General features: G+C 43.4%; 1 protein-coding gene across 7 annotated transcripts; it reads right to left on the bottom strand.

The window, feature by feature from the left end:
- Positions 1-3,230: 3,230 nt before the first annotated feature.
- Positions 3,231-19,632, bottom strand: LOC130859448 (nucleolin-like). Of its 7 annotated transcripts, none has more exons than XR_009055203.1 (8): positions 18,470-19,632; positions 13,705-14,044; positions 12,390-12,476; positions 11,716-11,854; positions 9,730-9,839; positions 8,647-8,770; positions 6,043-6,214; positions 3,231-5,157 (listed from the first exon to the last, which is right to left on the bottom strand). XR_009055203.1 is itself a non-coding variant. In XM_057746866.1 (6 exons), exons 2-6 carry the CDS (start codon positions 13,829-13,831, stop codon positions 5,137-5,139), a joined length of 531 nt encoding a protein of 176 aa, XP_057602849.1. In that variant the 5' UTR covers positions 13,832-14,044; positions 18,470-19,632; the 3' UTR covers positions 3,231-5,136. The 7 variants fall into 7 exon arrangements, 3 of the variants coding, with proteins under 3 accessions (XP_057602849.1, XP_057602850.1, XP_057602851.1); XR_009055205.1 differs by lacking the exon at positions 11,716-11,854 and having other exon boundaries at positions 18,470-18,579; positions 19,099-19,632; XR_009055204.1 differs by lacking the exon at positions 11,716-11,854 and having other exon boundaries at positions 18,470-18,576; positions 19,099-19,632.
- Positions 19,633-23,416: the final 3,784 nt, after the last annotated feature.

The following is a 23,416-nucleotide window of genomic DNA, read 5'->3' as shown; positions in this document are numbered from 1 at the left end:
GTGTTTTTTTGTTTGTTCTTTTGTTTTATTTTTTGGTCCATACCACAAGGTATGCGGAACTTCCCCGACGAGGGATTGAACCCGCATCTCCTGCAGTGGAAGTGTGAAGTCCTAACCACTGGATGACCAGAGAAGTAGTTTTATTTTTTTGATCAGTCTGTTGGGTGGAGAATGTTTTGAAGGCAGAAAGATAAGAGATGGAGAAGCAGGGAGATCAGTTGGGGGGCTTTTGCAGAGATCAAGCAAGAGATGACGATGGTCCCAGTAAGAGTGGTGTGTTCCCTACCGATGGGGTCATAGAGATACGGAAAGATGCAAAAGCTTAAGCAGTGTAGTCAACAGGCTTTAGCAGCCAGACAGAAATGGGAAATGAGTAAGTGGAAGAAGTACAAGACAACTTCCAAGTTTCTGACTTAAGCCAGAAACTGGATAGATGGTGGTACCATTCACTAAAATAAAGCAAGCCTGGGAGAGTTGGTTTAGAAGCCAGTAGAGAAATGATGAATTCGATGATCGACACCATACATTGGCAGGGCCTGGAGGAGCGCCGAAGGGAGAGGTCCAGCACTCACAGGCTGGCATTTAGAAGGAAGTGCTGGGCTGGAGATTCCACTCTGGTAGCCTCTGCATGTAACTGAAGCCTTTGGAGATCAAGGTGGGCTTCTGGGATCTGGGGACCTCCTGAAAATGTAACAAACATACACACATGTATAATTCTTTTTATTTATTTATTTATTTGGCTGCATTGGGTCTTAGTTGTGGCACACAGGATCTTCCTTGCGGCACGCGGGCTCTTTGTTGCCATGCACCGAGCTTCTCTCTAGTCGTGGCTCAAGGGCTCCAGAGCACGCAGGCTCAGTAGTTGCAGCTCTCAGGCTTAGTTGTCCATGCCATGCGGGATCTTAGTTCCCTGACTAGGGATCGAACCTGCATCCCCTGCTTTAGAAGGTGGATTCTTAACCACTGGACCACCAGTTCTTTGTCATTGATACGATCTCCAAGGTACTTTAAATGAAAAAAAAAAAAGCAAGGTACTAATAGGTTACACTTGGATAACCTATTAGTTTTTTTTTGTTTCTTGGGTTTGTTTTGTTTTTTCTTTCAAGCTCTTTATTGCGGAATAATTGCTTTACATTGTTGTTCCAGTTTCTGCTGTACAACAAAGTGAATCAGCTGTACTTATATATATATCCCCACCTATTAGTTTTTTGTGTAAAAAAAAATAGGTGGGAAAAATAATGCAAACACGATTCCTTGACCATGCACAACAGTAGAAGGACACAAGTAACACAATATTATCGGTTTCTTCCTTACAAAGGAGCTAGGTGGCTATTTTGAACTAGTGAATGTGTGTCCTAATTTTAACATTTTAATTAGGAAATTCAGTATGCCAGAGACGTGGGCATGTTTAAATATTGGTGGAAGGAGCCAGTACAAACAAAAATCCCAGAAGTACAGAAAGTGAGAGGTTGGAGGAAAGCCCTAAAGAGACAGGGGATGAAGAGCATGGGGGGAGGGACCGGCCATGGGCAGGAAGAAGGCACCTTGGGAAGGGAGGAGGCTGCAGATCCAGGCAAGCATGTAAAAACGGTGACCAGGAGGGGAGGGGTCCTGCTCAAGTGGCTTTTATTTAGGAGGTGAAGGTACCAAATGAGGAGAGAAGAGTGGTAGATTTGGTTTGACTCCTGGGGAGGAGAGGGGGTCACATCGACAAGGGAAGACTTTCGGGGAGCACTGATGGCCCAGCCAAGACTGCAGCCATTGGTTTAGACCCCGTCCCCAAACCCCCCATCTCCCTCTCTGCTCTGCTGTGGCTGTTCAGCTGAGTTTCTTTTTAGTGGTCCCAGGACCTCCGCTGGGGGGCTGTCCTGAGGGTCAGCAGATGCCATCTGCCTTTCCTTCCCTAGACAACAGGGTAGTTCCCTGGCCTTCTCAGAGCCTAGCAGAATGGGAGAGGAATCCCACCCCTGGAAATCAGCCTTGTGGCCCACATCATGCCCAGAGAACTCAGTCCGGCTGGCGAAGGCCCATCAGTGCACACCTGACAGAATCAAATAAACTCAACCGTGAGCTTGGAAGACTGACAGATGTTTAGAATTTACTAAGCAAGGGAGTGGGGGGAGGCAGCAGGATACATAATGTACTCAACCATACAATATAAGGCATAGAAAGCTGACAAAGAGAAAACATACCTAAATATTTATAGGGGTTACCTCTGGTTGTTGAGATGTTTTTGCCTTTTTTTTTTAACGGTTTGTTTGTTTATTTATTTATGGCTGCGTTGGGTCTTTGTTGCTGCTCACGGGCTTTCTTTAGTTGTGGTGAGTGGGGGCTACTGTTCGTTGCAGTGCGCAGGCTCCTCATTGCGGTGGCTTCTCTTGTTTTGGAGCACAGACTCTAGGTGTGCGGGCTTCAGTAGTTGCAGCACGTGGGCTCAGTAGTTGTGGCACACAGGCTTAGTTGCTCCATGGCATGCGGAATCTTCCAGGCTGGAACCTGTGTCCCCTGCATTGGCAGACAGATTCTTAACCACCGCGCCACCAGGGAAGTCCCCTTTATTTCTTTATATGAGTAGTTTGCAAATGTTCTACAATAAGTACATATCATTTCTATAATGCTACTAATTTTTCAAGATACAGTTTCTGCAACAGTGAGCAGTCCTGTCCCAATTTCACAGCAGAAAAAACACCTTTTGGGTCACAGACCCCTTTAAGAGTCTGAAGGCAGCTATGGGCCTTCTCCCTGGAAAAATGCTCATAAGCTTAGAGGCACTGACACCCCATTCTGCATCCCCCTGGGGTGGCCAGGATGCCAAAGGAATGCCCATCCCTGTCTGTAACAGGCAGAATGGCTCCTGGGTCCAGGCACAACTGACTGTGAGCCAACCGACGATACTGAAATTTCAAAAGAAATGTGTTTAAATGCAAAATGGAAGCACCAAAAAAGAAGCCCAGAGGCCAGTATTGGCTGTGCCACCCCAGCTCTGTCCAAGGAAGGGGGTTACTCTGGCTTGAGTCCCACAGTCATTGTGGCATGTCTATCACCCTAGGGGACAGATGAGGGTTGCACGAGGCATCTAAACATTCCATTCATCCAGCTGACTCGCTGGTTCACATCCCTGGCTCACAAGTGCCTTTAGGAAAAATGTGGCTGCTTTTAGGGCAGAGGTTTATAAACTTGAATAACCTAAGCACCAGAAAGGCAAAGTATAGGAAAAATAAACTGCCAGGATATAATCAAACTTTATTTTATATATTACAAGGTACAAACATACGATGCCACAGATGGTACTTTAAATTTGACATTGGAAAAATATAATTTGGAAATAGAAATAATTATTCGAAGTTCCATATATTACTCCTCAGATTTGAAATTCAAAATCTGACATTCCTTTCTTATGCCCCAAGATGTCACTCAACGTCAGGCTCTGAATCTTGTGTTGCAACATTCATCCTTGAATCCTTTAACTGGGAGCAACATTTAGTTTTCTTTAGTTTCATAGCAGAAAATAGCTGCTCACAAACATAAGCACTTCCAAACATGGTTAGAATCTGTGCACAATGGTTTTTATATTTAGGGTAACCATCCCCAACACATCTGTAGAATTCTGGGATCCCAACATCATCATATTTGGCTTTCAGTATAGTGTTGCACTGCAAGTCAATAATTTCCATTTGTAGCTCTTCATTCGCATTATTAACACTAATTGAGAAAGGGGAACTGAACAATATTAGTTCATTCTCATAAAGTTTGAAATCGGAGAACCTTTTTTGGAATTCAGTCTTCAACTCTTTAATTTGGGGAATGTAGTTCAGGCTGTCATTTTCACTTTCAGCAACTAATTTCAGCGTAGGAAAGTGGGCCAGATTGTTCCTTGCCGAATGAGTCTCCCAAAGACACAATTTCGCTAGGAATGAGCCAACTGAGTCATATATTTGTGTCACCACTTGTGAACGCCTTTGCAGAGAAATATCTAACATGTTTAGGTGTGTCATAATGTCAATCAAAAAGGCTAAGTCTCTGACCCAATCTTTGCTAGTAAGCTGAGGCACAGATTTTCCTCTGGAAGACATGAAAAAGTCAATTTCCTCCAATAGTTCAAAAAACTGCCTTAGGACCATACCATGACTCAGCCACTTAAGTTCCAGGGAGCAGAACATGCTTCCGTATTGTGCATCTAATCCATTAAACAAAGCACTGAACTTTCTGTGGTCTGAGCCTTGGGTGCATATTCAGGTTATGGTGGAAACTACTATGTCCATAATGTGATCCATTTTTAACCTTTTAGTACAAAGTGACTCCTGGAGATTGAGGCCATGCACAGACTTAAGTTCTGTGTCATGGAAAAGCCCTGACACTTTAGATTTCAGTTTTGTAACTAGTTTTTTAACACCAACCATCGCAGAGTCACCATCTGTGCTAATGCTTATCAATTTTGACGAGTCCACGTTAAATCTTTTAAGACTTTTCTCAATACGTAAAACTAATTCATTTCCTGATGTTGTGCCTGTTATGGGGACCATGTCCAGAAGTTCTTCGGTCACATCAAAAGTTTCATTGACACCACGAATAAATACAGCCACGTGGTGGGGTGTTACTGCCATCCCTGCCTTCCTGAGCTGCAATGGAAAAGGCCACGAAGGATTCAGCTTTTCCTCGCAACTTATTCTGTAAGTTCTCAGCTGTGTTGTCAACATGCTGGGCAACAACATTACCAGTCAGTCTTATGTTGTCAAATGCTTGTCTCTGCTCAGGGTGCATGATTTCTGCAGCGTTCAACAGACAGTCCTCGATAAACTCGCTGTCGGCAAGAGGCTTTGCTGCCCGGGCAATTTCCTCGCGTAATACGTAACTGCATTTCATAGCAGCATCACTTATTTTATTCACAGTCAAAAGCAAATCATGTTGAAATTTCAGTCTTTTTTTCAGTTCGCTGAGTTTTCTATCACACATCTTTTCTGTAAAACCATCATGGTTCTTACGATGGTTGCTTTCATAATGGTGTCTTAGGTTACATTCTCTCGACACAGACATATAATATGCTTTGTTTGCATATTAAACATGTAGGAACGTTCTTTACCTCCACAAAGAAATAAGCTCTCTCCCGTTTTTCTTGAAATGTGTGGCTTTCTTGTTCTAACTTTCGTTTTCCCACTTCTGAAAGAGACAAATGCATGAGACATATTAAAATGTCATCTTTACCAATAAGAAAAAAGTACTGCTTTGTGATATAAAAAAGTATTAACTATTTTTTCAGTGTCAGCGTGATGTTCACTCCTTAGATCTGGGGAGAACTTCCAGAACGGTGGGGCCTGTAGCCAGCAGAGCAAATGCCACAGCTGAAAGGAAGCAGCTACCTCTCTCCAGATGCTTGCAGACATGTAGAGATGCAGCCCTGGGCCACCAGATTTTCTGATGTAGCAAAAGAAGCTGGAAATCCAGATTTTATAGTGTGAAATCGCTTGATTTTTAAAAATATTCATGGTAAATTCTATTGTGGTTTTGTTTTGTTTTTTTTTCCCCTCTTCTGTATAAGCCACCACGTCTAGCAATCAGATTAGGCAGATTACAGACACTGGTTTGGGGTCTCTGGTTTAAACCTGGTAAAAACTCTACTTGGGGAAGTTCCCTGGTGGTCTAGTGGTTAGGATTCGGCACTTTCACTGCCATGGCCCACAAGCCATGTGATGTAGCCAAAATTTAAAAAAACAAAAAAAACTCTACTTGAAGGGAATTAAATGTTTGAAGAGAATTAAATATCTAATTCTGAGAGCACAGGTTTAAGAGCTTGTTCAAACAGAATCCTAGAAGATATGCCAAAAGGGGGAACTAAACTGATGTCTCTCAAAGTGCCAGGCTGTCTACACCATCGAGGTCAGTTAACTATGACAATACTCCTCAGACTGTCAGAATTATGAGTATGACTTACACATTTTTGACAGAGGGAGAAATTGTACTTAAAAGTGCCGAGTACCCCTAACCTCACACTAGCCCCTCCTTGGGAACCCCACTGACAACCCTGGCAGGTCTCCATCTACAAACCTTTAACATCCTTACTTCTCCAGGTGTTCCTTCTTCCATCTCTCTCATCATGGCCTTGGCTTTTTTCTCCGACAGGTCCAGAACTACAGCAAGCCCACCGATCTCTGTTCCTTGCTTCTCTTCCAAGGCTCTCTCTGCATCAGCCTGTGACTTGAAGTCAATGTAGGCGATCCTGCAGTTGTGGGGATGGGGTAGGGGAGAGAAGAAAGAATGGTCAACATTTAGTACTTTTCTGTATTGTTTTTCGAATTAGTAATGCACATACAACACTCAAAATGCAAAAGGTAGAAAGGATGTAGTGAAGTCTTCCTTCTGCCCAATTTCTATCCTCAGAGGCAACATGCTGCACAAATAAAAGCAAATGGACACACATACACACACTGGTTTTTTTTTTAAAGCTCTACTGAGATATAATTCCTACATCATAAAATTCACCCATTTGAGGTGTACAATGGTATATTTACAGAATTCTACAACCATCACCATAATCTAATTTTTGGACATTTTTATCATCCCCCAAAGCACCCACTAGCAGTCACTCCTCATTCCCCCCAACCCACTCCCATCCCCCAGCTGCAGGCAGTCACCATGCTACTTTCCATCTCCGTAGGACTGCCAATTCTGGACATTTCACATAAACAGGACTATACAAATACACCATCTTTTGTATCTGGCTTCTTTCATTTGGTCTAATATTTCCGAGATTCATCTGTATTGTAGCATGTATCAGTACTTTGTTCCTTTTCATGGCTGAGTAATAGTACATTGCATGAAAATACTACATGTTGTTTATCCATTCATCAGCTGTTAAGACATTTTGGGTTGTTTCCAGTTTGGGCTATTATGAATAAAGCTGATACAAACATTTGTAGAAATGTGTGGATTTACATTTTCACTTCTTTTCGGTACATACATGATAGCAGAGTTGCTGGACCGTGTGGCAACCCTGTTTAACATTTCAAGAAACTGCCAAACTGTTTTCCAAAGCACCTGCACTATTTTACATTCCCATCAGCAGTGAATGATGGTTCTGATTTCTCCCCAGCCTTGTCAACACCTGTTATTGTCTTTGTTATTGTAGCCATTCTAATGAGTGTGCAGTGGTATCATATCATGGTTTTGATTTGCACTTCCTGAGGGACAAACATTGAGCATCTTTCTACATGTTTATTGGCCATGTGTATACCTTAGAGAAACATCCATTCACATCCTTTCCTCATTTTTTAATTGAGTTGTCTTTTAATTATTGAGCTGTAAGAGTTCTTTATACATATACAGGTGTCTTTTTCAGATATATGATTTGCAATATTTTCTCCCAGGATGCAGAGTTTCTTTTGACTTTTTGGATAGCATCCTTTGAAGCACAAATGTTTTTAATTTTGATAAAGCCCAACTTCTCAATCTTCTCTTTTATCGCTTGTGTAAGACCCTAACCCAGGATCACAAAGATTTACTCCTGTGTTTTCTTCATAGTTTTCTATTTTTGCTCTTACATTTAGATTTTTGATCTTTTTTGAGTTAATTTTTGTGGATGGTAATGCAAGCCTAGCAGACTGCCTCCAAACCTCCTCACAGTAAACACTGCTAACAATTTGGGATTTATCTTTTCAGACTTGTTTTCTAAATTTGTGGGATTCTTTTACAGAGATTATGTTCATCAGAGTATACTGGTATAGATTTTTTTTATTTCTTTTTTTTTTTTTTTTTTTTTTGGCTGTGTTGGGTCTTCGCTGCAAGCAGGCTTTCTCTAGTTGTGGCGAGTGGGCGCTACTCTTTGTTGCAGTGCACAGTCTTTTCATTGCGGTGGCTTCTCTTGTTGTGAAGCATAGGCTCTAGGTGTTCGGGCTTCATTAGCTGCAGCACACAGACTCAGTAGTTGTGGCTCTCGGGCTTTAGAGCACAGGCTCAGTAGTTGTGGCGCAGGGGCTTAATTGCTCTGCAGCATGTGTGATCTTCCTGGACCAGGGATTGAACCTGTGTCCCCTGCATTGGCAGGTGGATTCTTAACCACTGAGCCACCAGGGAAGTCCCTGGTACAGATTATTTTAGAGTTCACCTACACCAACACATTTAGCTCAAATGTATCTGTAATCCTGATATCCAGTTTTCATCACAATGAGGATCCCTTCAAACTACATTCTATTCTATCCTTTCTAATTTCACCATGTTCACCCTCTTATGTTACCAAAGCCTAGATACATAGTGACAGTGTTTCATTAATTGCTTACCACATAATTCAACAGACCAAGTCAAGTCAATGTTCTCTTTCGGTACCTGTCCAGACAAGTCACCAGGGGTGTTATTTTACTGGAGTAAGCCCTGGAGAGGTGGGATGAAGATAACCTATGACTGAATTCTTCCAATCTTCAATCTTGTACTTGACAGAATAAAGTCTTCATTTCTCTACGACACCAATATAAATTTCTAGAAGCCTTTGGCTATCCACTTATGATGCTTTTTATGCCTGCTGGTAGAAAGGTTGGATAACTATTCTTTTCTTCTCTAAAAATCAGGCATGACTGATTTGGGAGAATACAATGAAATTCTGTTATGTTTGAATCCAGCAGACATGTACTCTTTTTCAGTACAAGGCACAAAACATACCTTTCACTCACTCTATCCTTGCTCACCAATCTGATTTGAAAAGCATCCTCAAACACTTCTATTAACTCATGATGAGTGACTCTGTCAGGCAGGTTCTTGACCAAAAGTGTTCTGGCATTTCGATCTGCATAAACACAAAAGAGTATTTTTAGTCTGAGTTTACATCTCATAAGCATCAAGAGTTCTCTAAAAGAGAAAAAAATGCTTCTCAAAGAGTTGGAGAGTGGAAACAGCACATACTCCTTCATTTAACAAATATTTGCACACAGAGTCTGGGTGAGGGCCTGTGCCACGTGCTGGCTGTGAAAATACAGACTTGGCCTCCACTCTTGAGATGCAGTTTTGTTGGGGAAAAGGTTAGTAAACAAATAGTCACATAATTACAAACTAAGGTAAGTGCCAGGAAGGAAAAGTAAAAAAGGAAATTAGAACACCAAGTAGAGAAGACTTAACTAAGTCTGGGGGTGAGAGAAAATTTTTCTGATCTGAAGAAGCGACCTTTAAGCTGAGACTCTATGGATGGGTCGTCAGCAGCCACAGAATGAGTCATGAACATAATGACAGAGAAGGTAAGCCATGCAGCTGGAGCCGGGGGAGTGAGAGCAAGGCAGGCAGAGTCTGTGCTGTGGCAGTAGATGACCTGCCAGAAACTGAGGAGTACTTGCACCGGATAAGTAAGAATGTGAGGGACTTCCGTGGAGGCGCAGTGGTTAGGAACCCGCCTGCCAATGCAGGGGACACAGGTTCGAGCCCTAGTCCGGGAAGATCCCATATGCTGAGGAGCAACTAAGCCTGTGCGCCACAACTACTGAGCCTGTACTCTAGAGCCTGTGAGCCACAACTACTGAGCCCGTGTGCTGTAACTACTGAAGCCCACAAGCCTAGAGCTTCTGCTCTGCAACAAGAGAAGCCACAATAATGAGAAGCCTGCACACCGCAACAAAGATCCAATGCAGCCAAAATAAATTAATTAATTAAACACTAAAGAAAAAGCAAGCAAGCAAGCAAGCAATATTCCTGCCTGATGCAGAGTCTTCTGACAGGTACACAGGTATCTCTGAACAAGTTAACTTGCTTTCATACCTTTCTTTGTTTCCTTTGCTTTCGGTTTTTCAATTTAACTTCATACCTCACTAAGTTCTAGGGCGTTTTCCTGGTCATCAGCAGATTTAAAATTCACATAGCCAAATCTCCTACAGAGATGTAACCGAAAAGCAAAAAAAAAAAAACATAGGTAAAATTAAAAGGCACATGGCTTCCACTTGGCTACTCACACTGGTTGTGAGAGTGGAAATTAGCATTGAGTCAAATGCAGCTGTCAAATTTACAAGTTAAAACCAAAGCAATATCAGTGCCATGAAGTAACCAAAGAGCAGCGTTCTCACCCAGGGTGAGTCTGACAATATCTGGAGACATTTTTGGCTGTCACAGCTGGGGGACTACTACTAGCATCTAGTGGGTAGAATCCAGGGATGCTGCTAACGAACTGGACAGCCCCTCCCACACAAGGAATTATCTGGCCCCAAATGTTAATAGCGCAGGAGTCGAGAAGCCCTCCCCTGGGGCAAGGACTGAGAGTTTGGGCGAACTTGCCCACTGAAATCATTATTAGTTTTCTGTTTAACAACTGACCAAATTTAATCAGAAGCTATAGAAAATGACACTTAAATGACAAGTTTTTGAATTTCTGTTTTAAGAAACAGCCATTGTGGGACTTCCCTGGTGGTACAGTGGTTAAGAATCCACCTTCTAATGCAGGGGACGTGGGTTTAATCCCTGGGCCAAGAACTTAGATCCCACATGTCTCAGGGCAACTAACCAGCGTGCCGCAACTACTGGGCCTGTGCACAACTAGAGAGAAGCCCTTAAACCACAACGAAGATCCTGCATACCGCAACTAAGACGCAACACAGCGAAAGAAGAAAGAAAGGGAGGAAGGGAGGAAGGGAGGAAGGGAGGAAGGGAGGAAGGAAGGAAGGAAGGGAGGAAGGAAGGAAGGAAGGAAGGAAGAAAGAAAGAAAGCGAGCCATTGCATTTGTGAACTGAAACAAAAATATCATTTTTTTTTTTGGCTGTGCCACGTGGCTTGTGGGATATTAGCTCCCCGACCAGGGATTGAACCCAGGCCCTTGGCAGTGAAAGCACAGAGTCCTAACCACTGGACCACCAAGGAATTCCCAAAAATATCCTTCTTAATATAGTCCGTGTTGGCAAACCTAAAGGCAATTACAGTAAGAATTTTTTTTAACGCAACAGGAATCTTTATTTACTACAAGCACAATAATATCTCACAACGTAGTTTATAAAAACGGTAAGAGCAATGTGACAAAATCTGTGGCATAAGCTCTGGAGCCAGAACGCTGGGCTCAAATCCTGATCTGCCACTTTCTAACTGTATGATATTGGGCACGTCCCTTCACTTCTCTGTGCCTCAGTTTCCTCCTTTGTAAAAAGGGGATAATGACAGTAATTACCACTGAGGGCTGTCTTACCGATTCAATGAGTTAAATAAACAAGGAACCAGAACAATGCCCGGTACAGTGAGTGCCCAGTGAATGTTTACGATTATTATTATCTCTTCACTTCTACCTAAGAAATTCTGAGTACCGTAAGTTAAACATGCTCACACCCAAGACACATAATTCTGATGAGAAAGAAATAAGAAAGGATGAAATTCAGCTCGGCAAAAAAGCAGAACTGATACAGAACCTGTATCTGCCACCAAAGCTAGGGGTGTTGTGATTAATTCTAGGCAAGTAACATTGCTCACAGTTGGAAAATCATGAAAATATGTTTCTGTAAAGCCTTGGAAGATCTTGTGATTAGTTTAGTATTTTGGTTGGAAAAATGGGATAGCAAAATTTAGTATAATGGACTTACTAAAAGAGCCACTGAAGGATTTTAAATACTCATTTTGAACTGCAAGAGACTGAGGTAATATCTTATAAAGCATGAAGAACAAGTTACCAAGGGATCTGACAAGTTTAATAATTGTTGGGCTGATAAACTCTTAACAACATTCTTAATTTATCAAACTCTTAACAACATTCTTAATTTATCGCCGTTTACCTAGACAAGCCGACTCTGACACCAAAAACTGCGACACTGTTTTTAGTAAAAAATTCACCGAGGCCAGTTTTTAGTTCAGCAACAGATTTGTTGAAATTCAGGTTTCCAACAAACAGTTTGGAAGCTACAGGTGGTTCAGCTGCCATACAAAAAGGCAAAACAAATAAGTAAACAAATAAGCAAACAGCTCAGAAAGGACACTAAAAAAATTTCCACTAAAATCTCTGGCATATTGTAACACCAGACTGCAATTAAAATCCCCTTGCCCCTCATTTGGGCTAACACAGATTTGGTTTCTGCCAATATGAAATTCTCCATGTGTCTCCTGTGCTTCAAAACACAGCAAAGGGACTTCGCTGATGGTGCAGTGGTTAAGAATCCGCCTGCCAATGCAGGGGATACGGGTTCAAGCCCTGGTTGGGGAATATCCCACATACTGCAGAGCAACTAAGCCCATGTGCCACAACTACTGAGCCCACGCACCGCAACTACTGAAGTCCGAGCGCCTAGAGCCCATGCTCCACAACAAGAGAAGCCTGCACACCACAACAAAGGGTAGCCCCTGCTCACCACAACTAGGGAAAGCCCGCGCGCAGCAATGAAAACCCAACTCAACCAATAAATAAATAAATTTATAAAAGAAAAAAAAAAAAACAAAAAAACGCAGCAGTTACCTTTTAATTTCTGGCTTTTGGTTTCAGGAGAAGCCTTCTGTTTGGTCATTTCCTTCTTCCCTCTATCAGGTGCTTTCTTCATAGGCTCTGTGGGTGGAAGCCAGAACATAGTATTTTTAATGATCTAGGCCGCTAATGAGTAAAGTGGAAGCTTTTACACTGTCCACAAATACCATACCTACACTGGGCCTATTCTCCACAAGATGCCTGGGTTAGGTCTGGTCAGAATACTTTTAAAAGCATTCATAAATTTATTAGGGAAAGTTCTTCAAGTTCATAAAAGCACTCCCAAGGGCTTCGCTACTCCCCTGTTACCGGCCACCACTTCACCGAGCTGGCTTAGGTCACTCTGACCTTCCTCTTCCTCACAGCCTTTGGCATCACTCTCGTGATCCTGCTCTTCTTCCTCTGCCTCCAGGGGAAAGGCTTTTCTGCCCTGACCCACACAGGGCTTCTTTTTCAGAATCTAAGTGAAAATCCACTTAATCAATTACTGCCACACAGACTTGCTGAGAATGAAAATGACAAACTGTTCTTTCAGAGAAACTGCTCATACGTCTGACTATATACACAAATTTAAGAAAAAAAATTCACTGTCATTTTAACCTTTTATTGTGAAATAATTTAAAATGTATTGCCATTGTAGCCTCATAACAAGGCTGAGAATGCCTGCTTTAGAAGCAATACCCTTGGGCTTTCCTGGTGGCGCAGGGGCTAAGAATCCACCTGCCAACCCAGGGGACACGGATTCAAGCCTGGGCTGGGAAGCCCCCACATGCTGCGGAGCAACTAAGCCCGTGCGCCACAGCCACGGAGCCTGCGCTCTAGAGCCGAGAAGCCCACGCACCGCGACGAAGCGTCGCCCCTGCTCACCGCAACTAGAGAAAGCCCGGGCACAGCAACGAAGACCCAATGCAGCCAATAAATAAATTTAATTGGGAGAAAAAAAGCAGCAGCAGCAATACCCTTTAAAATCTTACACAGACAACCATCAGGATAAAAAATCACTAAGAGTCAAGCCTGGGGGACAATTAACCTGCCCGGCTCATAAGCACAAAGAGAGAAACAAGGCACAGTATTCAGAGAGAACACGCTGATTCTGGTCACGTGGACAGAAGAAGTCAAATGTCCACCGGGACTCCTCAAGACAAGCCTGGAGAATCAGCCAGGAATGCCAAGGGTGGCATTTCCACAGAACCCCTCCGAGAGCCATGTGCAACAGCACGCAGGGCTGACCTCCGACAGTCACCAGCAGGGATGTCCCCAGAAGGGGACTGTTTACATCCCTCATACCGATGCAACTCACAGTCCTTACCTTCATCCTCCTCAGGGCTCTCACGTCTCTTCTCATGGTCCTTGAGCGTGGCACTCCTCCTGTCTCTTGGCAACTTGGCCCCCGTGGCTCCCTTTCTGCGTGGTAATGTTAATTTCTCAGCAAACATGGGAGCCAGAAACTTTTTTTCCTGATTTTATGTCCTGGGGCAATAGTAACCCTCCTACCATTCTTCTGAGGGACGTCACCCCCTGTGCCCAGGTGGTGACAGTCACATTGCACAGTCAGCAAGAGCAAGATCTGCTCAGGCCCCCTGTGCTGATTTCTCCAGGACAAGTTTCTCAGTGTGCAGTAAAAGAGCTCCCAGCACTGGCATGCTTATCTAAGAAAAAAAAAGAGAAAAAGAAAATGCTTGGGTTTCACTTAGAGCTTTCCAATCAGAAACTCTCCAGGGAAGGATCTATGTTTCTAAAAGCATGCAAGCTACTGCCTAGGAAAACACACCAAGTCAACTACTGTTTAGGTGGCTCCATGTGCCTGTTGAGTCCCAACTCTCTGCATACAAGTAAAACAGCAAAGGCGAAGGCCCCCACACAGGCACCTGAAACATACACAGGAATGAGAGCCAGGCCCCCCAAACTGGATCTCATGCTTCCTAATTACACCACTGAGTCCCATCCCAGAGCTACTAAAAACTGGGCACGGTATTATAAAACTAAATGACTAAAGATGAAAATGTCAGCAGAACACTGAAGTCTCGGCCATATACAAAAGGAGAAAATGAAGAACTACGGGTGGCGGACGACCGTATGAAAACACAGCGAGAAGGCAACCATCTACATGCCAAGGAGAGAGGCCTCAGAAGTAACCAAACTGCCAACAACTTGGTCTTTGACTTCTGGCCTCCTGAACCATGAGAAAGTAAACTTCTGTTGTTTCAGCCACCCATACATCTGCAATATTTTATTATGACAGCCCCAGCAAAAACACAACTGGGGTGTGTGTGTGTGTGTGTGTGTGTGTACACACATAGAGATCTCAACCCACATCACAGGAAGAGATGGGTCACTATAAGATGATGTGATTAGCATTACCGGTTGTGAACAACATTTACAGGCAAACAGATGAGGGACCAGTTCAGCCAGCATAGCAATGACATGGCATCAGGGAAGGCATATGAAAGAGACTAAGGTTTGAATTAAATAATTTCAATGAGCCAACAGTAGGGTATGATTAGCCTAAAAGTTAATCTAACTGTGATAATAGTACTAAATGATGCACCAGAGTCCACCGTCACAGGCATCACATCTGAAAGAGGCACGATCAAGGGTTGCCAGTGTGAACAATCTAGAACCATACAACTTGCATCTCAGTTTAAGGAAAATACACAGTCCAGGTTCCAAAACAAAAGCTGCCTTCACCAAGAATTTTTTGGCTCTGATTGGTATACAGAGTTAATGCACTGTATTGTGGACATCAAAGTACAGTGGGTGCTCTCCTAACTATGTCTACTATGTCCACTGAACTATGTCACATTAAGCTAGTCTGTGGCTGGATTAAATGACCATCTCAATTCCAAACAGGATTTACTAACTTGATGCCTATGAAATACATGTGAAAAGCACGCGTGGCTAATGGGCTACTAGGTGATACTCAGTACACCTGGGAATTTCTGATCCCATGAGCTGAATAGTATCCTCAATAAGCCACAGTCGTTTGTTTGCAAACCCACATATGACCGTTGTGGTTGCAGTTTCAATTACATAGTAAATGTCAAATAAACCAATCAGATTAATGCAAAAAATTATTGAATCTAGGGTAACAAATTTGAACGCTTTGGATATACTCGATAAAGCTCAAAAACTGCAGTCAAATTAGGTGTGGGTGAGGAACCATAAAAGAATGGAAAAATGTAAAAACACAGGAGTCTCCCACCTTGTTGGTTGTTTGGCCTGAGGCTACCCAGCACTGGCGCTTACAGGCTCTTTGCTGGGGCTAATGGCAGACTCTGGGAGGGCTCACGCCTATGAGCACTTCCCAGAACCCCTGCCGCCAGTGCCCCTGTCTCCTTGGTGAGCCACAGCTGCCCCCCATCTCTGCAGGCAACCCTCCAACACCAGCAGGATTGATGATTATTAAACCCAGACTAAATCAGATCATCTCTTCATCCAAGTCCTTCAGAGTCTCTTCATTTTCTACATTAGAAGGTGGTCACATCTGCTTCACAAGAATAATATGAGGCCATGCTGTTTTCAGAGAGACACACATTTCTTCCATGACCAATTAAGAAGAAATCAGGAGACTTCCCTGGTGGCACAGTGGTTAAGAATCCACCTGCCAATGCAGGGGACACAGGTTTGAGCCCTGGGTGGGGAAGATCCCACATGCCTCAGAGCAACTAAGGTGAGCCACAACTATTGAGCCTGTGCTGTAGAGCCCGCGAGCCACAACTATTGAGTCCATGTGCCACAACTACTGAAGCCCAGTCACCTAGAGCCCGTGCTGCGCAACAAAAGAAGCCACTGCAATGAGAAGTCCATGCACTGCAACGAAGAGTAGCCCCCGCTCATACGCGTACAGCAACGAAGACCCAACGCAGCCAATAAATAAAGAAATTAATTTAAAAAAAAGAAACCAGTATTACAAGGAGTGACATCCATCAGGATGCTAACTGTTCTATTGCCTTGTCTGAATATGCATGATTCAGAGAAGCCCCTATACAATGTATCTGCTTGGCTCCCTTACCCCATAGAAATCGCTCAGGGTAACTGGCTGTTTATTGTATAATAGCTTATACCTAAATATTTATCACACCCATCTCATCTAATACTCTCAATGCCTCATGGAGGAAGTGTCTATTATTTTTATCTACAATGAACTGATACTGAAATTAAAGCTTAGAAAATGAAAAGAATTTATCCAGGATTGCTCAGCAAGTTTCAGGGGCAGGATTCCAGGCTGCCTTGTGACTCCTAAGCCTCCATCCTTTACAAAAAATTACACAATAAAAAGGAAGTGTTACAGTAAAAAAAAAAAAATGTAGGAGTCTGTATTCAAATTGCTTTCCTAGGGTTTAAGTTTTGCTTTGCTTTAAAGAAAAAAATTTTTAATTACAAAAGATACACTATGGGTGTACTTTATACATAGGAGATAAGCTACTGCAACAGTGAACTCAAAGACAAGGCCTTAGTCCCACATCAAAAGATTGGCAACTGAATACTTACCTGCCTCTCCAAAAGAGCTGCTTGGGTGATGTGGGAAGACATTCAGAAGTCTTTCTGAAATCTTGTAAATGTTACTAAAAGTAATTAAAGTATGTGGGCCGAGTGACTGGATGCAGAACATCCTGCTTGAGCAGTGGAGGAGCGAAGGGTGCTGGGCACGGAGACTATGGGGGCATAGGCTACCGTGGAAACAGAATATTGACCCTCTCTGGGGGCGCAGCCCCTTTCTCACTTGCACACCTCATATCACCCTGTTTGGCCCTGGAGGATGGCTGGTTAGCCAGAGACGGGTAAGATTCCTCAGGGGAGGAACAACCTAAGACAGGCACAGTCGCAGAGGGGCCAACAGGGGTGGGGCACAGACCCCTAATCCTTCTGAGAGAGGTCTCCTGCCCCCAGGGCTGCTTTGCTCTCCACGCCCAGCTCAAATCTACACCCTGCTCAGATCCACACCTGCTCAAATCGAACCCAGGAGGCAAACAAAGATCATTGCCCCAGTCACGTGAGGCCTTTGTGTGTTTATTTCAAAGATAGGCTTGTTTACAGGACTAAACTGGAAGCGTTAGACCCTTAGGCTATGCCAAGAATTCAATAAAAGCAACGTGGGATCAATCCGCAAGGCTCTTGATCCTAGAGGTCTTGAGCCCCCCGTCCCATCTTTCTCTTAAATCTGTGTCTGTGTTTTCTTTAAGCTTGCGGCACCCGTCACTCACCTCGAGTCGCCGAGCTGGTCTCGGCAGGGTGAAGACTGAGAAATGAACCAGGAAAGAGTAGGGGCTTTGGATTCGGCAGAAGCAAATGCAAAACCCTGGTTCGGTCACTTATTAATTATGAAACCACGAGCAAGTTAGTCAATGACTAAATCTGTTTTCCTGTTTATAAAATGGAGCTAAGGAGGCCTGCCTAACATGGTCACCGTGAGGATGAAACGAGGTAGTGCATCAAGTCCTACCACAGCGGGTGCACAGATAAAGCAATTTCATTAGCTGTGTACCCACTCACCCACCTCAATTCTTTCAGGACCCAACTTAAACCTATCTAATATTCGAATACTAATGCAGAGGCTCCCAGCTAGAAGCAGAACATACTATGGCCCTAAATATTTGCCGAAAGGATAAATATGCAAACGTGTGTTTGGTGGGCACACAGACTAATGGAATTCAAGGAAGCAATTTTAAGAATCAAGAGATTTTCTTTCAAACCAGTATTTCCCAGGCAATCAATATCACTTTTCAAACAAAGAACACTTTTGCATTCCCCAAATAAAAACACACTTAGTGATAATGTATTATTCTTTTTACATAACACTAATATTTAATTTGCTAATATTTCGCTTAGAATTTTTGCATCTATGCTCATGAGAGTGGTTTGTAATTTTCTTTTCTAAAAATGACCTTATCAGATTTTGGTATAGAGTTTAAGGTGGGCTTGTGAAACTAGTTGGAAAGTGTTCACAGTACCACTTTTCAGATTAAAAAGTGCAGTTTAACTGCTTTATACTGAATTTTTTTTTCTTTTGCTTTACTCTGAATTTTGATTGCTGACAATAATGTTATTCTGCCCCACACTGTACATATAGTTACCTCATCTCTACTGCCATTGTCCTTATCTTCCGACATCTCATCTTCCCCACCTTCTACCTCCTTTGGGGAAAGACTCTTTTTTCTTCAGTTCAGCTTGATTTGTTTTCCTGCTTAAAACGGACAAGATATTTAGGCACATCTGAGGGCCTTCAACATTCCACGCTATGCACCTTTTGCCTCTAGCATTTGTGTTAAAAGTGTCCATTTGCAATAAGTCCGCGTTAGGCCTCATCCTAGTTACTTTCATTCAGAATATCTCACTCGCACCAGCTAACATCAAATATATTGCAAAGGGACTTCCTAAGTGGCGCAGTGGATAAGAATCTGCCTGCCAAAGCAGGCCACACGGGTTCCATCCCTGCTCCAGAAAGATCCCACATGTCATGGAGCAACCAAGCCTATGCGGCACAACTATTGAGCCCTCGGGCTTAGAAGTCCACTCTCTGCAACAAGAGAAGCCACTGCAATGAGGAGCCCGCCCACAACAATGAAGAGTAGTCCCCACTGGTTCCAACAAGAGAAAGCCCACGTGCAGAAACGAAAACCCAACGCAGCCAATAAATAAATTAATTAAAATAATATTGCAAAGACAATTTTTGGTATATGTTTGTAGGTTAGGTCTCCGATACCTTCTCTTTTGCCACGATCTAGAAAGGAAACTCTTCCAGGTAAAAAAGGAATTCCTCCCTTTTCTTCTCATTATGCTTCCTTCACCACGCGTCTTCAAATAACTTTGATGTTCTTAAAAATCAGTAATTCCGCTACCAACTGCTCAAATGGAAGCACACAGGGCCAAAATAAAGCCCCCATAGCTGAACAAAATCAGTACCTACAATTCAAGTGTCTTTACCCCTCCGGACTGAGAACTCACTGTTAACTGCAGCAGCTTCCATCTCTACCCTCATCAAAATTAACAACACAAATAAGCAATCTCAAGGCAGGACCTTTAACCATCACTTCCCAAATTAACCCGCACAGTGTTGTCCCTAACGCGTTCTCCTCCCTTTAAAGCTATCGCTAGTGTAGGGTCCCGCCCACTCAGAGCCCCGCGAACCACCACGCGCGGCCATCGAGACCACACGCCCCGTAGGAACCTGCAGCAACCCGCAAGGGCCAAAAGCCCGTGAACGTCCTCCCAGCGGCGGCCCAGCACTCTCAACCCGGACTGAACACAGCCCGAAAGTGAATGGCGCCCTCGTGACTCCGCCTGGCCCAATCAGAACCCGCGCTGCCGTTAGACCAATCCTGAGCCGCAATCCTGACGGGGGCGGGCGGCGCGCGAGCCTGGGGGCGGGGTCTCGAGCCGGGGCGGCACGTGTTGCGCCTGCGCGCAGGGCGGACATTTTGGTTTGAGCAAGAACGGGAGTCTGCAGAGCGGCTGCGTTGGGCGCCGGGCGAGTGCTTCGAGTTACGTGGCCTGATGCGCAGGGTCCGCACTTGCCGGGACCTGGCAGGCGGTCACAGACCTCCACACTTACCTACTAGTGGGCCTGTAGAAAGCAAACAGGGGTCATAAAAACGCCCACTCATTGCGGCCTGGTGAACCAGGGTCGGTTCCGGGCTTTCGCATCCGCTCATCCGGTTAGGCCGCTACCACTCATTCAGGTGTGTGTTAGGACTCGCGCCGTTTTCAGCCTAGAAGGAGGCACGCGATGTGGTGCGGAGGCCAGAACCCGGCAGTCGGCTTCTTGACCGCAGGGAACCTTCCCTCGCTGCCCACCTGTGCCTGAAGCTGCCCTCAAAGCGGCTAGTGATAGCACTGATGGTCACAGCTAAAACAATGATACCTGTTTTGTGCCAGGCATTGTCCTGATTGTTTTTCATACATTTTATCGTGGACTTTTCAAAACAGACTTGTGACTTAGAATCGATTACAGGTTTCACTTTACGTTTAAGGAAACTGAGGATCACAGAGGTTAAGGAATTCATCTGAGACCGTTGATTTGCATCCTCAATTACTTAATATGGTCTCTTAGTTAGACCACCTTTAATATGAGCTCTCTCAACGACCATTAGCACCATTAGGCTCTGTACTAGCATCAAAATTCTATGAATTATACCCACATTGGGATTTGAAAAAGAGCATTTTGGGTCACGTGTGTGTTCTGAGGAGTGGGGAAGGGTGGCTGTGGGTAAGGGGCACTGCCCTTGTCCTAGCTCCAGAAAGTCCCAAAGGGAAGAAGATCAAGAACTATTTGCCTACATATTTTAGATTTGGTACTTGACTGAATGTAGTGAAAGGTTATTGACCAATAGGATTTATCTCTGGAGTGTAAGATGCTTCAAGGTAAGTAATGTAAAACGAAGAGACTAAAGGAAGAAAAGCACCATATCGTTTTAGAGAAACCTTATCTGTGAAAATGTAAAACATTTGATGGCAAAAATTAAGAAGCATTTTTATTAAAATCCGTAATAAGAACTTGGGATATGAATGTCACTTTTAAGACACAGCAAATTTATGACAGAGCAAAAAAATTATGACAGATTTGGCTATGTTACAATTTAAAACTTTTTGGATGCAAGAGACTATAAACAAATTTAAAATATAAGGAACAAATTGGGAAGAAATACTTGTAACATATATAATAAAAATTTAGTATCAGAATATGAAAAACTACAATAAGAAAAAGGCAAACAGGGACTTCCAGTGCATAAGATGCCACGCTTCCAATGCAGGGGATGCTTGTACAATCCCTGGTTGGGGAAATAAGATCCCAGATGCTGCGGGGTGTGGCCAAAAAAAAAAAGGCAAACAGATAAAGGCAATGAATATGAAAAGTAGTTTTCAGAAGAAATTTAGGTAGTACTAAAAGATAATGAAGAGATGTCCAACTGTACAACAACCAGGGGAAATATCACTTAAAACAGCAATACGATATCATGTTGTATCCATCAGATTAACTGAAATTAAAACATAAAACAACAAGTGTTTGGGGATTGTGTGGAAACTGGTGAGAAGGCAAGTTGTTACTGTAGAGGAGGGAAAAATATCTTTTTCCTCTACCTGTCTGAATTGTTAGCTGGGGCCCTGTAACAAAAGGCAGATTAAGGAGAAAAGCATACAGTTTGATGTGACACAGGAGCCTTCATAAGGAAATGAAGACCCGAAGAATTGGTTAATCCTGAGTGTTTTGCTAGGTTTGGTGAAGAGTGGAGGGTGTGACAAAATGTGATAGGACGGAAAGGAGTATGAGGTAAGTGTGGTCTTAGTGTTCCTCAGTCTTGGAGAAAGGAATGCTCCTTTCCTCTGGGTAGGGGGAGGGCACCTCTCACGTGAGGGTCTTATGACCCACTTCAGGGGAAGGTCAGAGAGTCCTTCAGGCGCCTGCTGTTTTTCCAATGCATTTGGCATAAAATATTCAGTATGCCAAGGTGTTGTATTTTGGGGTAGCATATCCTGAACTTCCTCATTACAAACACTTGGAGAGCAATTTGGCGATTTCCTGTTGAGGTAAAAAGTTCTCCTTCCTTAAATGTAGGAATTCCACTTTTCTCACCTAGGGATAAGGGGTCACACCAATGAAGATACAAATACGACAATCTTTATTGCAAACTTAAAATCTGGTATGGACATTTTCAAACATGCATTATTAAGTAGAATATATAATGAATCCCTTTTTACCCATCACCTCAATCATTTCAATATTTCTGCCATTCTTTTTTCAGCTATTTCCTGCCCCCCCCCTTTTTTTCCTCTCCCACTCTCCCTCCCTCCGCGCCCCCTCCCCCTTTTTTTTAGCGTGAGTGTTTCAGTGTGAATCCCAGGCATCCTGTTATTTTGCCTGTAAACAAGTTTATTAAGTACTGCTACAGGCTATCAGGATTAATATCAGCTAATATCTAGTTTGTGTTCAACTTTCTGTCTCAAAAATGCCTTTTTACTGTTGGCATGATTGAATTAGGATTCAAACATTTCAGCACATTACATTTGGTTGATATGTCTTTTAAGTCTTTTTCACTCTGTAATAGAAACTCCCTTTTAAATACCATTTATTTGTGGAAGAAACCATGCCATTTGTCTTATAGAATTTGTCCTTATGCTGGATTTGGCCTACACCATTGAGGTGTCTTGTAAACTGCCAGTTACATCTGGAGGCTTCCTTAAATTCAGCTTCAGTTTTTTTTTGCAAGACTTAAGGTTGGTGCCCTGTACTTCTTTTACATCCCTCTAGAGGGTACTTAATGTCTGGTTAAGTCACCACTCTGAGTGATAGTAAAATTGAGCAGAGAGTTTGGGTATTGTCAGCTTCATCCATCCATTGTAACCATGGACCTTCTACCAGATGTTTCTAGGCAGTTCTCTTTCAAAGCAAATGATTGAAAACAATCTATTATTCATTAATGGGGGGAGGGTATGTGTGTTGAAGATGACAGGGATCAAATTGCCAAAATGTCAGTAGTGGTTACTTTAGGTGTTGGGAATAGAAGTAATTATTTGTGTACTTCATTTTTTCAAATTTACTAAAATAAAAACAAAAATCCTGCCTGTGCATGAAGGCCAGAAGGACAAGGAAAGAGACTGGAGGGGAAGGTTCCAAGTCCAAATTCCAGGAAAAGCAGCCTGGGAAGTCCAGAGAATAAGAGCAAAGAACTTGGACCACGGTCTGCTTTGCTATTGTTTTTGCCTGTCCAGTCTCCATTGCTCCTCCCGATGGCCCCTGTTCCCTTTAGGGTCTCCCCCTCCCTCCCTGGATTCAAGTTTGGTGAAACTGTTATTATAGGTGCTCCACCCTTCCCTGGCCATAGCTCAGAGGCCAGTCAGACCCCTTCTGCCAGGACTTTGAGTGCTGAGCAGCATCGCCTCCTCCTGGAAACCGTCCCTTCACTGGGGCACGTGTCTCTCTTCTGTGCCTCCAGAGTTCCAGCTGTCAGAACACTTGTATGCCAGCCAGTGCTTGTATGCCACCACCACCACCTCCCCCGCCTGGGCCTTGTACAGAGCCTGGC

Source organism: Hippopotamus amphibius, chromosome 8 (genome assembly GCF_030028045.1).
Source record: "Hippopotamus amphibius kiboko isolate mHipAmp2 chromosome 8, mHipAmp2.hap2, whole genome shotgun sequence".
In the NCBI taxonomy this organism is placed as follows: domain Eukaryota; kingdom Metazoa; phylum Chordata; class Mammalia; order Artiodactyla; family Hippopotamidae; genus Hippopotamus; species Hippopotamus amphibius.
Note: the sequence above shows the minus strand (reverse complement) of the source record. Positions and strands in the feature narration are given on the sequence as shown.

What these genes read in the sequence shown, in the direction of transcription:
- LOC130859448 (XM_057746866.1), bottom strand. Translation starts at nt 13,831, where the DNA reads ATGTTTGCTGAGAAATTAACATTACCACGCAGAAAGGGAGCCACGGGG. An exon ending in AAGGATAGAGTGAGTGAAAG is followed by an intron (nt 6,215 to 8,646) that starts GTATGTTTTGTG and finishes CCACAACTGCAG; the next exon opens with GATCGCCTACATTGACTTCA. An exon ending in GAGAAGTAAGGATGTTAAAG is followed by an intron (nt 5,158 to 6,042) that starts GTTTGTAGATGG and finishes TGTCTCTTTCAG; the next exon opens with AAGTGGGAAAACGAAAGTTA.